Consider the following 13,992-nt stretch of genomic DNA (forward strand, 5'->3'; position numbering starts at 1 on the left):
AGAGTTCTGCTAAGTTCAGATATTGGCAAAATAGCATGCTTTATTTTGTCAATTTTGTCTGTATTATTTTACAGGAAATTTAACCCATCATTTACCCAAGTTTTTTAGGTGCCAAATCTTTCCAGCAACTTGCTGTGAAATGTCAGTTATTCCATGAAAGTATTTTCTTTCTCATATGGTGTATCACCGAGCCTTTGTCAAATTCCCTAGCCTTATTGATAAGTTTGCATGAATTCATTATGCTAGTTTACCACATTTTACTGACAAAATTTGCCTTTGTCCACTATGAGCAATGTAATCACATGGTCTATAAATAGAAACCCCTATTACAAAATACAGTCGTTCCACCTGTGTCGTCCTATGGTGGTTTCTGAAAGCAGGGGATGGAATGGGTGTTCACAAAATGCAGATTTTCACTGCAGAAAACAGGAGTGTGAGCAAATGGCTGATTTGCCAGTTCTGAACAAAAGCTCTCAGGCACTGGCTGAGGTATCAAATGTTCAGATATTTAAAAGTTTAATTTTATTTTTTTAGTTTAAGCGTGCCCTTTGGAGAGCCAGCATCTTTCATGTGATGAAGTTACGGGTGGTGTAGTTTACATTATACACAGTTTCGCTGCGGTAGGGAGCTAAACAGAGCAGCTGAGAGGATTTAAGGGCTTTGTGTGATGGCTTTGGCTTTGCCTTTACCTCGGGAAGAGGCGGTAGAAGCCCTGTGCTCGCAGAGATAACTTTGCACGGCTGAAACACCCCCCCTCACTGATGTGCCTGTGTTTTCCAACAGCTGCAGGAAGCGATCAAGGCTGGCAAAGGTGTGACTTCTGCCATCGACCTCTGCCGCTGCCACGGAAACAGAGCGCTGGCAGCCCTGGAGCGATTCCCTCCCTCGGAGGCCAGGGATGCCTTGGCCAACATCGTCTACGCCGTGACCAGGTTTCCCTGACCTGCTGCTCCGCCAGGAGCGTCTCTCCCTCCTCAGGTGGAAGCGACCCGGCGGGGACACCGGTGCCGCCTCACACCTCCGATCGCCTTATCCCGTCCCGGCAGAGGAACGCGCCCTCGCTGCCGCCGCCACCAGCAAAATTCGGGAGAGGAAAGAAAAAAGGTCACAGACGGTTTTCGCTTGTCGTGCCAGAAGCGCACTTGAGGCTGCACCGGTAGAAATAATTAATGAGTCCCGTTTCCGTGACCTCAGCAAATGGACAGGAAATAAGGCGGTATTGATTGGGCACCAGCGGGGACGGCGCCAGGGCGGAGGCCGGTGGTTTTCCTGCCAGAGGGAGGGATGCAGGGAGGGAGGGATGGATGGAAGGGCGTGAAGATCCAGGTGTCACGAGAAACCCGCTCTAACTTGTCCAGAGAGAGTGAGCTGCCGAAGCCGGGAATTAACATACCCTTATCCAAGGGGAAGGGCAGTTTGGGGGATTAATGGGGGAAAATCCCTCTCTGTCTGCACGCAGTTATGTCTCCTCACACTCTTTTTATGTATTCAAATGTAAAATTACCCTGTGCCTAATGAGTTCTGTATTTGAGAAACTTGCTGAGAAAATGTGTCAAGCATGGTAAGTAGGAGCTTTAAAATATTTAATCAAATATTAATTTGGCTCTGTTAAGGGAACTGAGTGCCTGGAGTTTATACTGTGCCTATGTAAAATGTTGCTCTGGGTCAAAGAATGAGGTTTTTCCAACTCTTCTGGGGGAGGGAATATCCCTCCCTCGGATCCAGCAGTTTGTTTCAACAGAGTCTTACACAAAAGAATTTCCTATGTTTGTGACACTTGTGTTAATTTAAGCCAGATAAATGTTAATTTGTAAGGCTAGACATCGGCCTTTGGCAAAAAGGAAGCAGGAATGCTCCTCTGTGAGTAGTCACTGCACTGAATAAAATGCAGAAAATACTGGAGAAGTTTTGAACCTCAGTGTGTTGGAGTTTCAAGTCCAATTACAGATGGCTTATAAGGTGTATCAGAAGCCTGCAATTTGAGACCGTCTCTGTTTTGTTCATAGGAGATGATTTTTGTGGTTTGCACTCGTGCAATCTGAGAATGCCGTTGACAAGAAGGCTGAGTTTACATAAATGATCTAGATTGAGACTCAGCTACCTTTCTTCCTTCTGTGGTGTAATTACAGCCCAATCTGGAGACAGCTAGCACAGCAAACAGATTTCATTACATCCCTCAGTCAAACACTAAGTGGAGTTATTTCTGTTAAATTCTCTCCTCCCTCCTTTTCCCCCTGCGCTCCCTCCCCGTTGCACAGCTTGTTTGTCATAGATCAGAGTGTTGCATTCCACCAAATGCAAAATATAAATAAAAACTCTATCCTCTAAAAATACACTGAAAATACATCCTGTGTAATGTACATAATATTCTGTGTACATTCTGCCCACATTATACCATGATATTTTATTTATAATAAGCAACCTTGGGTCCCAATCTTTGTTTAGGAGCACCATCCAGAACTCAGGACTCGCTTTGTTCTGGAGCGTGGCTTCAACACCAGACCCCTTCTTTCTTGCACTTTCTCTCTTTCCTGCCCTGGCATTTTCTCTCTTCCCAAGACTCTGGAACTTCTCCCTGAGTGACTGTTGTTACTGCAGTAGGAGGGCTGAAGACAGAAGAGAACCACTGAGAAGCATGGTTTATTCCAGGCACTTACCCATTAAGTTCCCTGAAGTTCTAATAAAAAATGTGCTTGAAAGAACTACCTAAGTTCAACCAGAGTCACATTTCAGCTTTCTTTGGCTCTTGTTTTTGCACATTACATGAAGTAAGAGCCATTCATCATCTTTTCTTTGTTTTACATCTGTGTTAATTGGTTCATAATGATTTAGGGCTGCAAAAAGCTTGGGTTGCTGGAGATATTCTGAGTCACTTCACCTCAGCTATGTGAAAGAAACACCAAACATACTGCAAAACCATGTACACCTCGTTTATTTTTTCATGCAAGTACAAGTTTTTATTTGTACTTGTTACCAGTAAAGGGGAATCACCAAAAATTAATTACTTTTTTTTTTTGTATCTTTATCACCAGAATGTTTTGATTTGCTCTGAATTATTCAACCTTAATTTTAAAAAATACCAAACAAACAATGTGAATTATCCCTTATCAATATTATCAAGTAATCTTATATTTAACGTATTTGCCTGTAATTCTTCAGAAATTTTTGTTGTCTTGTTTCCTCTAGGTAAACTACAAGCAAAGTATTGTACCTATCTGTCAGACTCCGAGTGAATTAATCATTGCTGTGTACTAATGTACCCCTCACACCTCATACAGTTTCTGAGCAATGTGTAACCTTAGGGCTGTTCTGGTCTGGTCATGGTCTTATTTTTGTCTCCTTGGTTCCTTGTCCCCACCTACCTCTAAAGCAGGTCAGGGAGAGGGAGGCCTGTGGTCTGAGGAAGGCATTCACACCATTTACTTCAGTCATCCAGCTACTCAAGCAGACATTCCTGGTGGCTGCTCCTCTGAACCTATCACCACTGTGGAATTGCTGCACCATTCCACAGATGCACAAAATACAGGACGAGGTCCCAGCTGCTTTTTAAACCAAATTAAAATAAAAAAGTTATCCTGATCTACTGCATCCCACTTGTGATGGCGTTAATTTTGTTGTTATATCCTATGCAGTCCCATGCTTTGGATTTGTAACTAAAACAGTGTTGCTGACCTGCTGTGCTCAGCAGTGCTTGCACACTACCAAGGCTTTCTCTGCTCCTCACTCTGACACCCAGTGAAGAGCTGGTTGTGGGCAGGGGGCAGGAGGGGGCACAGCTGGGGCAGCTGACCTCAGAGATAGCCTGTGCTGTACAAGATCATGCTCAGTAATAAAAACTGGAATGGGGAGGGGGGATGTTGCAGGGGTCTGTTGTTTGGGGACTGTCAATCGACTGCTAGTGATTGCTTTTTCCTTGCTTGTTTTTCATGGTTTGGTTTTCATTTTTTCCCCTTTTATCTATTAAATTGTCTTTTACTCAACCAACAGATTTTCTCACTGTTGCTTTTCTCTCGGGTAGAGTGTGGGGACACTTCTCTATCTGTTAATGGTTAGGGATTTTTAGAAGAATCTACTAAAATAGTATCTTTTATTGGTGACATCAATTCCAGTTTCCCACAATATTTTTGACCTTTAGGATTGTAGCCTTAAATTGTTCCAGGAACAGAAGCAGTTCAGTAAAAAGCTCTTTCTCTTCTGGTCTGAGAGTCTCCTTGCCCCCACTCATGCCCACTGAGCTGAAGCACCAGCAAATAGCATGGGGAAATGGGCTTTAATCATAAGGCACTTTTAGTAGGCTACCTTTATACTCTTCAGATCTCCCTCACCTGCTTGTGAGGGAGATCACTCTTTGATCTCTTTGAATGATTTTGCATTTACTTTTAGTAAAGCAGCAAGTCATGCAAATACAAAAAGCCCTTGTTTGCCTGCCTCTGGCCTCACACTGCCTCAGCTGGGTAGAGAGGAATGCTGCTCCCTGTTCCTCTGTGCTGGGCACAGAGGGTGGGATGTACCACACTGAACTTGGTTAGGCATGTCTAACCCCAGATGTGCTTCATCTCAGCCCAGAAAATCCCTCTATGAGGGACTGCATCCATCCTTTGTCTGTACAGAACTAAAAACCCACAGTACATCCCATGGTGGGGGGCACTGATTGAGCAGCTTAGCTGCTGTCCAACACAATTCTTTTTGGTACCCAGGATGGACACTTAGGGCTCAAGATAATAGGATGTTTTACCAGAGTGTGCTAGAGGGAACCTTTTATGCCTGTTTAGCTATTGCTGGTTGTGATGTTGACTTACTCACTCTTGATGCAGGTTCATTTGTTCCCTTACCCACTGCCTGTCTTGCTCAAGAGTAAACATGACAATTTGAGAGCTTGTTGAAAGCTGGGTTTGTCTTTTGCAGTTTGCTGTGCTGTGTAGCTCTTGGTTGTGCTTTCCCTTGGAGAACTATGATGAAAGCACTGGCCCTGAGCCTAATCTGGTATTTGGGCTGTGCGTTGCTGCTGTCCCAGTACTTTGGGAACCATCTCGTGGAGATAATTAACAATTACACCTTTTCTCTCCTTTCCTCTGAAACACAGTTTGTGGAAGAAACAACAGCATCTCTCTCTTTGCTCCTGCAGGGTTGCTTTCCAGCTTGTTACAATGACTCCTCCATATTTTGAACAATCCTGGGTAATCAGAATGTTCACATCAGTGTGTCTCAAGAATCTGTATCCAGCTTTTCCTAGGATTAACTGAGTAGGAATATCACACAGAGATGTGCCCTGAGGTTGTGTGGTCATGGGTGGCAAGGTATCTAGAACAGTTTTTTACCTCTGATCATGTGGAACCTGACTGCCAAACAAGTGCAGGATCCTGAAGAAGTGACAGTACACTTGTCAAAAGGATGCCCTGGCTGTGCTAAAGGGACACAACTTCTCACACTCTGCTGGGCCTGGCCTAACCCTGCCAAGAGCTCTTCAGCACCCTTAGAGGGCAGAGATGGTCTCTGTGTCTGAAGACACACAGAAAGCACCATGGCTAAGCCAAACACCCACCTCTCAACTCTATCAGTTACCCCTGTTGTCACAAAGAAACAATAGAGGCAGAAGTAAATTCCCTCAGTCAGGGGGAAAGCCTTTCCCAAGAAGGTGTAGTAAGAGGATTTGGAGAGGCAGCCTGTTGTGCAGCAGAACAGTCACAAGAACAGGAGGGGAAAGAGACAGAAATCACGAACAAGGCAGAAATCATCAACTCCTTATCCCTGAGTAAGCTGCAAGGTACGCATAAATATTATAGCCATCAGCCTGGTGAGCTAATTATCAGCTGGCTGCTGCAGTGCTGTGGTACTGGAGCCAACAGTCAGGAATTAGAGAGCAAGGCAGCCCAGCAGCTGGGATGCCTCACAAGGGAATGGGGGATCAACAAAAGGATTGGAAAAGGAGCAAAAATCAGCAGCCTCTGGAGGCAGTTTGTGTTGAGTGTGAAGAAGTATCCCCTTGAAGAAGGTCTTGTAAACTATTAAGGCAAGAGTGGACAACCACTGAGAGTATCCAGTCTCTGAGGGAGTTAGCAGTGGTGGAGGTGATCTGCAGCAGCCTGGATAACAATCAGGCATCTAAAGACCCAAATGAAATCCAGTGCCTGTAGTGCATGCAGTGAAGTTTGTATGGAGCACACTCATCATCATATGCCAGCACCTGGTGCTCGTGACTTGGCCAGACATCAAGGCCCCAGCTGTTGGCCAGTCTGCTCCAGCAATTCAAAGAGAATCTCTCTCCCACCCAGCCCTGCAGACCTGTGCCTCAGCTGGGGAGAGACTCCCAACAGTTCCAGCTATTCAAAGACCACGTGTGTTCTCCTCCTCCCCACCAGCCACCATCGAGGCTGACAAGGGAGCTGTTTTCTGCTCAGGGGGAGGGTGCCATGTGCACCCTGGTGTGCCAGCCTGTGGTTCTGTCTGCATTGCCATGAGGAGAGCGTGGGGCAGTGGGATGCCTCAAATGTGCAAGCTGGGGTATGTGAATTGTGAGGGATTTGGTGGCCAAAAAGGGCCCATACAGGAGAATTAGCACTCTGGTTGCTATTGAGCAGTTCCCCAGACAGTGGAGAAGGACTGATAGTGTCTTTGACCCCAGTGTGGAACTTCTGGATAGCAGAAAAAGGATCAGGTAATGAATGCACCATCCAGGAATTGAGGGGCCCTGCCTCTGGCCAGGGAAGAAAAGGGATTACCATATTTATTTGAGTGCATGGATTTGATGGCCTGGCACACCTGATCAGCTGGCTGTGCTTCTCTTAATGTAGCCCTCCATGTGCCTTGCCTTATTGGCAAGAAAGAATGCACATGTGGCCCATATTTGACTTAGTGTTGAACTTGACAGAAGTTGCTAAAAGATTGAAAGGCTTTTTAGCTTAATGGAAACATTAAGGAGGCGTTCTCTGGAGCTGCTGGGGAAGTGCTTCTTGCCCCAAGCAGTGCTAAGGATGCCAGACCAGTGTTCTCAGGGGTACACCTGCTGGTGAGATCTCCCCGTGCCTTGTTCTTCCAAGCAGTATTTGAATTTTCATCAGCACAAAAGGCTAACTCAGGCAATTGTGCCATGCTGCAGATTTGTCAAGGAAGTGGCTTCTGGGTCAGAGCACTGGCTGTCACTACTCTCGTCAGCTACTTCAATCTCACAGAAGAGTGAGGCATCAAACTTTTTTTATTCTTTGTAGTCTTCAAAGTCTTTTACCTGCACAGTGTCTTACCAAAAATAAAGAGCTAAAGCTTTTCAGTTTCTCAAAGCAGTTCAAAGGAAAAAATATTTCCAGTTCTGAAAGTCATCTGTTCTGACGGTCTTTGAATTAAATTATCCTTTTTTGTTCCACCTTTCGGAAACCAATCCCTAAAATGCATTAATTATTTATATAATTAGCATTCACGTGTTTTTCTTTTAGGCTAAGCCTGGTTTTCTAAAGCTAAGAGAAAGTGGCCATTAAGCTAAAGTTCTTATAGCAAATTCCTTTAAAATAAACAAAAAGTACAGAGCTTGCCCTGAGTTGAGAAGGGGAGAAGAGGATGACAAACAAATTGGCATCGATACACCAAAGCCTCCTGAAGTCACCTTTGTCCAGCCCTTCGTGCACTTGACTTGTGCGTGACTCTGCCTGCAGCTCCCGGCGTTGCTGCCGACAGCAGCCGGAGAATGCTCGGGCTCCCCCCTGTGTAGGAGATTCCCTCTCTGGAGTGCATGAAGTTGACTTAAATTCATGCCTGTTTGCAAAATGCTTTAGTCAGTGTGCCTCTCTTGAGGAAAGGCAACCTTTTTCTCCAAAAAAGAAAGAGCAACATGTCGGTTTACCTACTACACTGGAAAGCAGTGCTTTATCGACTTCCCATCGTGAAATTGCAAGTCTGTCTGCAGGAGCAAAGGGGGATCACATCATACAAGAACATTCCTCGTGGCTAATAGTGACAGGCAGGTGTCTGTCCCACTGATAACAGAAACAGTAGTTCTCAGATTTATCTGGTTTTTAAGAAATTTCTACTTTAAATTCCATTTGAGGCATATTTTGATATATTGTGTAGGAGAACTGCAATTTTGCAGCAACATTATTAAAAAAAAAAACCAAACATTTCCTTCTTTACCCTATTCCACTTTTTCTTCCTCCCTTCACCCTTTGCCCCAAATATCAAAGATTCAAAATACTCTGCTTTATTATTAGAACAATGCTCATCGTTTTTAGTTTTAAAATTGTACACAGAAGTATTTTACTTGAAACAAAAGCAATATCTTAAAACTAGACTTTTCTGTGCCTTCAATGACTACAGCAAATGACTGGCCTCAATTGCAAGGTTCAGATCTTAGCAGTTATTAAATATCAAATTATAGAAATTAAATATTATGCAGAAGCCATTAGAAAAATCTCAACAAGTACTAATAGATTAGGTTATTTTTTTTTCCCCATAAAAATAATTAACCCTTATTTTAAAAAGCTTCACTCTCTGCAGAGGAGCATGATGCTTTTTCTATATGACCAGCTTATCCAAAACACAGTGTGGTTAGGAAATGAGGCCTTTTTCCCTCTTGGCTAGTTTTGATGAAAGCTCTCCAAGTTGCACATTGTGTCTGAACATTTCTTCATTCATAGCATGTGCCCATCGAAAACTGTTTTCTGTTTGCAGCATTTCAGCTGTACTATTTATAAGCTCGTTGAACAATGCTAGTAGGGGCTGTAAAAGGTGTGTATTTCATATGCAAATCACTAGCAATAATTTTCTACAATTACACATAGTTGCTTGCATCATTATTTTCATAAAAATGGGTTTAGCAGGAGAACATTACAGAAAAAATGTCTGTATTGGTAAGATTTATTTTTAATCAAACAATTTTATTTATATCCAAAGTATAAAAACTGCGAATGTCCCTACCTCTGCTCACATTATGTAAGACCACAAGCAATATACATGGCTTTTAGATGCAGTGTGCTAAGATATCTTTGCAGAAAAATAAACAGGGTTTAAATATCTAGTATTTCTTGAAGGTGACTGCTGCTGCTAAAAGCAGTCACCTTACTAATGAGTAGAAGTATTTCTTACATCAACTTTTATGAAAAGTAATTGCTTTCAATCACATTCTCTTGTAGTAATAATCACCAAGCAGGTGTTTTTTTTCTTATTGTAAACAGGTCCCTCCGCCTACAGTTTTTATCAAAAATCAGTCCAGATTGAATTTTCACCAATATCAAAGGGAAATTCCTGTTGGATAAAACTCATTCGCCTTTTAAATTCATGGTTGTTCTCAAAGGCACTGCTGTAGGGTATGACTAGGTTATACTAGAAGGGTTATAACTAGGGCATCAAGTAGCCATGAGCCAGAGATCCACGTTAATGCAAGTTCAGAAGGGAAGATTCCTATCCACCCAAAGAGCAAGGTTCAGGAGTAGCTTCCCAACAGTAGTGAGGGTAGTAGTACAGAAGGGAGAATCCCTAGCTGCTTCTAAGACAGTGACTTGTTTTTTTGTGAAAAGGACTGTATAACATGTTGGCCATGACAGAAGCAGCTGGAGCTCAAAAAACCTGTTTCAGTTTTGGGACCTGAAACAAAGAGGATTCCTACTATCTGAATAGTGCCTCTTTGATTCAAGAAAAACAGTTGTTTACAGACATAATAATAATAATAATAATAATAATAATAATAATAATAATAGTAGTAGTAGTAGTAGTAGTGGTAGTAGTAGTTGTAGTAGTTGCAGCTAAATCATCCAGCTGCGTTCTCAAAGAAACCTAGTTTTCTACATTGCTTCACAATTATTTTCTTTCTAATATTGTTGCAAGCACTTGAACTTACATATCTAAGTGACGTATGAGACTATGCAACTGTTCCAAAATATTCTTTCTCCATATAATGGGCAAGATATGGAACTGAGTGTTAAGCACACAAAGGAGAGCGTGCTGTTTGCACTTGATTGGGAGATGTGGATGTCTTTGGGAGAAAGGACTTTCCAGGCTGTATTTACCTCTTCTGGGTGTAAAACAGAACTTGGCAAACAGACCTTTATGGGATAAATGTTTGATCGTTCAGAGTTAGTTATGGTGTCAATAATAGGATGACTGTGCATTAAGTGAGCGTTGCTTCTTTTTAAATGCAAAGCTGTGAAATAGCGCACAATGGCGCAGTTCTTGGCTGAACTAACAGAGAGTAAAGAGAACTGCGATTTCATTGCCAAGAGATTAAAAGAGGCTTATGCTTCCAAGAGTGAAGTTGCTCAGATTTGTCAGTTTTTAAACAGTTATGGATGCAACTGATGTCTAAGTAAACTGCTGCAGCACAGAAGGAGAATTTAGGTTGCTTACTGGGTTGAGTTACTCTATTCTTGAAGCTCCTTTAGATTTCTGTTCTACTCTTCCACTTCAGCTTCGATCTGATTTTTATTTTAGGCTTTTATATAAAATTCTTCTTCCTTTGGTGCTCAAGTGTTACATATCTGCTGTCTTGCCAGTACACTCTGGTGCTACTTCAGGCTAGAAAAGAGTTTTCTTATAATGAGTGTTCATTTTTTGAAACTTCTTCTCTGTGAGCTAAACTCTTAAGATTTCCAACTCACATGCACTTGGAGATGAACCGTCTTGTTTTTAAAATCCAAAGATGCCACTTATATATATTCTCTATTTTGATATCCTTGATTCAGCAAGCAACACAATTACACATCTTGTCCATCTCTCAGTCGAGCTAAATAGCAAATTTTGAAGCTTCCAGTGGCATCTATCATTGTATCTAAGAACAAGAAGCAGTGTTGCTATAAAATTAAAATAAATCCCCAGAGTGTAATGTAAAAATTCTGTTTCTTGAGGAAAAAAAAAAAAAGAAAAAAAAGCAGAAAAAAAAAGCAATTACATTAACTGGCACTCTAAACCAAGGTTTCCCAACTAGTACAGTATTTTGCTGGCAGAACCCTCCAACACTGCTTGCAGCCACAGGAAGTTTAAAAATATAAATAAAGTTCAGATGTCATCCACTGTTCATCTCTGCCTGGGTTACAGCAATGTATGGGTATTGCCCACAGCATGTTACTTGTTCAGTATTGTTGCCTGTGGCCAACAGAGGTTCCAAATATTCCTGTGCAATGTGTCCATACATGTCCTTTCAGTCGGACTTGCTGTGAAGAGCATGAAGGTATGCAAAGCTTGTTATCAAGTTGCTTTATTTGCCATTAAATATATTCGTTTTATAAATTTTGAATTGCAGAACACATTTTACTGCAAATCAGATGAGTTAATTGGACCGATTTTTTAATGGTGCCTGTCAGACCCTTTTAATTCAAGGCAGAAAATTTTGGAAACTGCACTCTTTTTTTTTTTTTCCCTCCCCCTCCTCTAATGTATTCAGTCTCTTTGAAGTTTATTTATATCAAATACATGCCTAAATAATTTAAGGTGAATTCCGAGCTGCCTAATTTAGGTATCTGCCCGATTTGGATGAGTCAGTGCCTGACTCCTGACACCGCTGGAGTTCGAGTCCAGCCGGACACCCGTGTCCCCCCCGGCGTCCCTCTAGAGGGCAATCCTGCCCGTCCCATCCAGCCCCGCTGAGCCCGAGCCAGCCCGGAGGAACCCGCAGGAAATATGAGACTCCATCCATTTGGCTGTCCCCAGGGACAAGCACCCTTCCAGCAAAGGCTGGAACCACATTCGGCTTAAGAAATCGCACTGTATTGCAGAAAACAGCCGCGTGGCTCTGGGCTGCCTTGCGGGAGCGGGCACCTCCCCTGCCCGCTGCACACACGGTGTGGCCAGCAACAGCAATCACTGAAAGCCAGCCCAAGAGCAGCAGAAAGGGGTCTGGCTACCCGTGTGGCCTTGTCTTTTTGCACAAGGGGCTTGTTTGCCGATTAGAGTCTTAACATAAAATGTATGTAAGTTTCAAGGAGCTGGCTCTACACCTCACTGTTTCTCATCTCCTTTCCTTCCAGGCTCCATAACTCTTGTGTCTGGCTGCACAGTGGCCTAGTTTCAAGATGTGGTGAAATGATAGACGATGTACTAGTACCATAGCAATACTTTTTACAGAATGAAACTGCCAAAATTAGTTCCTGCTTGAAAGTGGTTTTGACATCTCATGCCACATCTCTGCCTACTGAGTGCTGTAGGCTATTGCAAAGATCTACAAGAAAGAAGCCTTGCTGAAGGTTTCGAGTTGGATTCTTGCTTATCCCAAATGTTTGCAGCACAGGAAGCAAAAAGGCTTCTAAATTTAGGTTCATTCTTCTGCTCCTTGTCGTCGTACCAAGCACCAGCACACTGAGCTGTTCTGAGTCCCAGCTCAGGGACAAGCAGTGCCAGCTCTGCCACCTCCCTGCCAGGCGCCGTGGTTCCTCACCCCTGCCCAGGGGAATCTCTGGCCGACATGATCCTTTGAACTAACTCAGAGAAGGCATTCTCCGGGGAGGGCTGGCACCTCAGAGTTTCTACAAGTAAAGGTCTAGGGACCTGCCACAGCCTACCCTTAGAGAAGTCCATACAAGTGCAAACTGTGCTTTCGGCTTCCCTGGGGTTCTGAGCACATCTGTGCTGGTGACTGAAATCTGCAGTTTGCTCAAGTCAGTAATGGCTCAAGAGCAGTGGTGATTTTTTTACTGAAGAGTTCTCTCGCTAAAGCACCACTACTCCCCTCCCTGGTGACCTGGAATTTTTCACAGATTGCCGCAGTGTCACAGAGTGGCTTTTGAGCCAAAGGCACAAAGTGGGGAAAAGATGAACATTTGAATAAATGACGTGCATAGCACAAGTTCAAATGGTGAAAATAAATGGGACTTGTCTGGCTGGGAAGCCAATCTAAGCTTGCTACCTGCATTGCCTGGAGACAACTTGGCTCGCTCCCTTTCCATTGAATACTGTTATTGCAACAATATGCTCGTGCTACTTTATGCTTAGCTGAGGCCCTTCAGGTCTCCTCCTGGGCTTGAGTCCCTAGTAGCTACAACGCCTCAGGCCAGCACTACAGAGCAGAAATGAGGTGAAGTTCAAACTGGCAAGGTATTTTCTCAAGGGCTCTGAAATTGAGTTTGGGATTCCACTGGCTTGCTCTTGCCTTATGGTTGCCTTTCCTTAGCCCCACTAAGTAAAGCATTCAAGTAAAATCCAACTGAGATCTAGCGCTACTTAGCAGCTGGGCCGGGTGTTAAAACACGGTACCCTTTAAGAAAAGCCTCAATTATCCTTACGATAAAGGAGGGGGCAAACCACGTAAACGTCGGTGTTCATAGCGCTAACAGGCTCAGAAAAGTTCGCGGGAAGTGCTCCTTATCTCCAAAGAGAGAATGATGCGCTAACTGCAGAACGCTTCTCTTGCTAATAAATGTATCCTTCGTTGCAGTGATTCATCGGAGGAGTTACAATGCTGGTAGTTCCCGCTTTTAAGGGCTCCTTTTAACAGCTGTCTATCAACAGCAATAATAAAAGGAGCAGTCAAAGTTAAAATCAACAAACTATTATCTGTTAGGATTATTCATGGATATGACACTGTAAACATACCAAAAGTCCCAAATGCTAAATTTAGAAGAGCGACATAAGTGGAAGAACAAAATTTTAGAGAACTGCATCTAAAGAAAGCGCCAAAAATCTGAAATGGTGAGGATTTTTTATTTTAAGAGGCACTCTTTGTATTGTTCAGTTCAGAGGAAACAGCATGTGACTAGGAAAGTGCTGAGCTATTTATGGGGCAGATTTATCTGAGATTTTTGTCCAGTTATTTCTCAGTTGATTTACATGTCTTTGTATTGCTTCTGAATTAAAAAAAAAGTTTGAAAAAACAAACGAAAGGTTTATTTATCAGTTACATTCACAGCACTGCTCAGAGCTCACGAGTTCTACCTTCACATTTACTTGCCGCTTGCACGGTGTGTATTTGCCTTGTACTTCTATCAGATACATCCTCCATGCTGCACAGAATCCATCATGCTTCATGGCAGCATCAGCCCTCATAATTTTATAATAAACACCTTTTATAAACATCTTTAGACT

General features: G+C 43.0%; 1 protein-coding gene across 2 annotated transcripts in view; it reads left to right on the top strand.

The window, feature by feature from the left end:
* PDSS2 (decaprenyl diphosphate synthase subunit 2) overlaps positions 1 to 3,984 on the top strand; it is a 126,407-nt gene extending 122,423 nt beyond the window's left edge. For both annotated transcript variants that reach the window (XM_036379955.2, XM_036379956.2), the window contains one exon: positions 784 to 3,984. In XM_036379955.2, the coding sequence (XP_036235848.1) occupies positions 784 to 942 (159 nt within the window). In that variant the 3' untranslated portion in view covers positions 943 to 3,984. The remainder of the gene's footprint in view (positions 1 to 783) is intronic.
* Positions 3,985 to 13,992: the final 10,008 nt, after the last annotated feature.

Source organism: Molothrus ater, chromosome 3, assembly GCF_012460135.2.
Source record: "Molothrus ater isolate BHLD 08-10-18 breed brown headed cowbird chromosome 3, BPBGC_Mater_1.1, whole genome shotgun sequence".
Classification (NCBI taxonomy): domain Eukaryota; kingdom Metazoa; phylum Chordata; class Aves; order Passeriformes; family Icteridae; genus Molothrus; species Molothrus ater.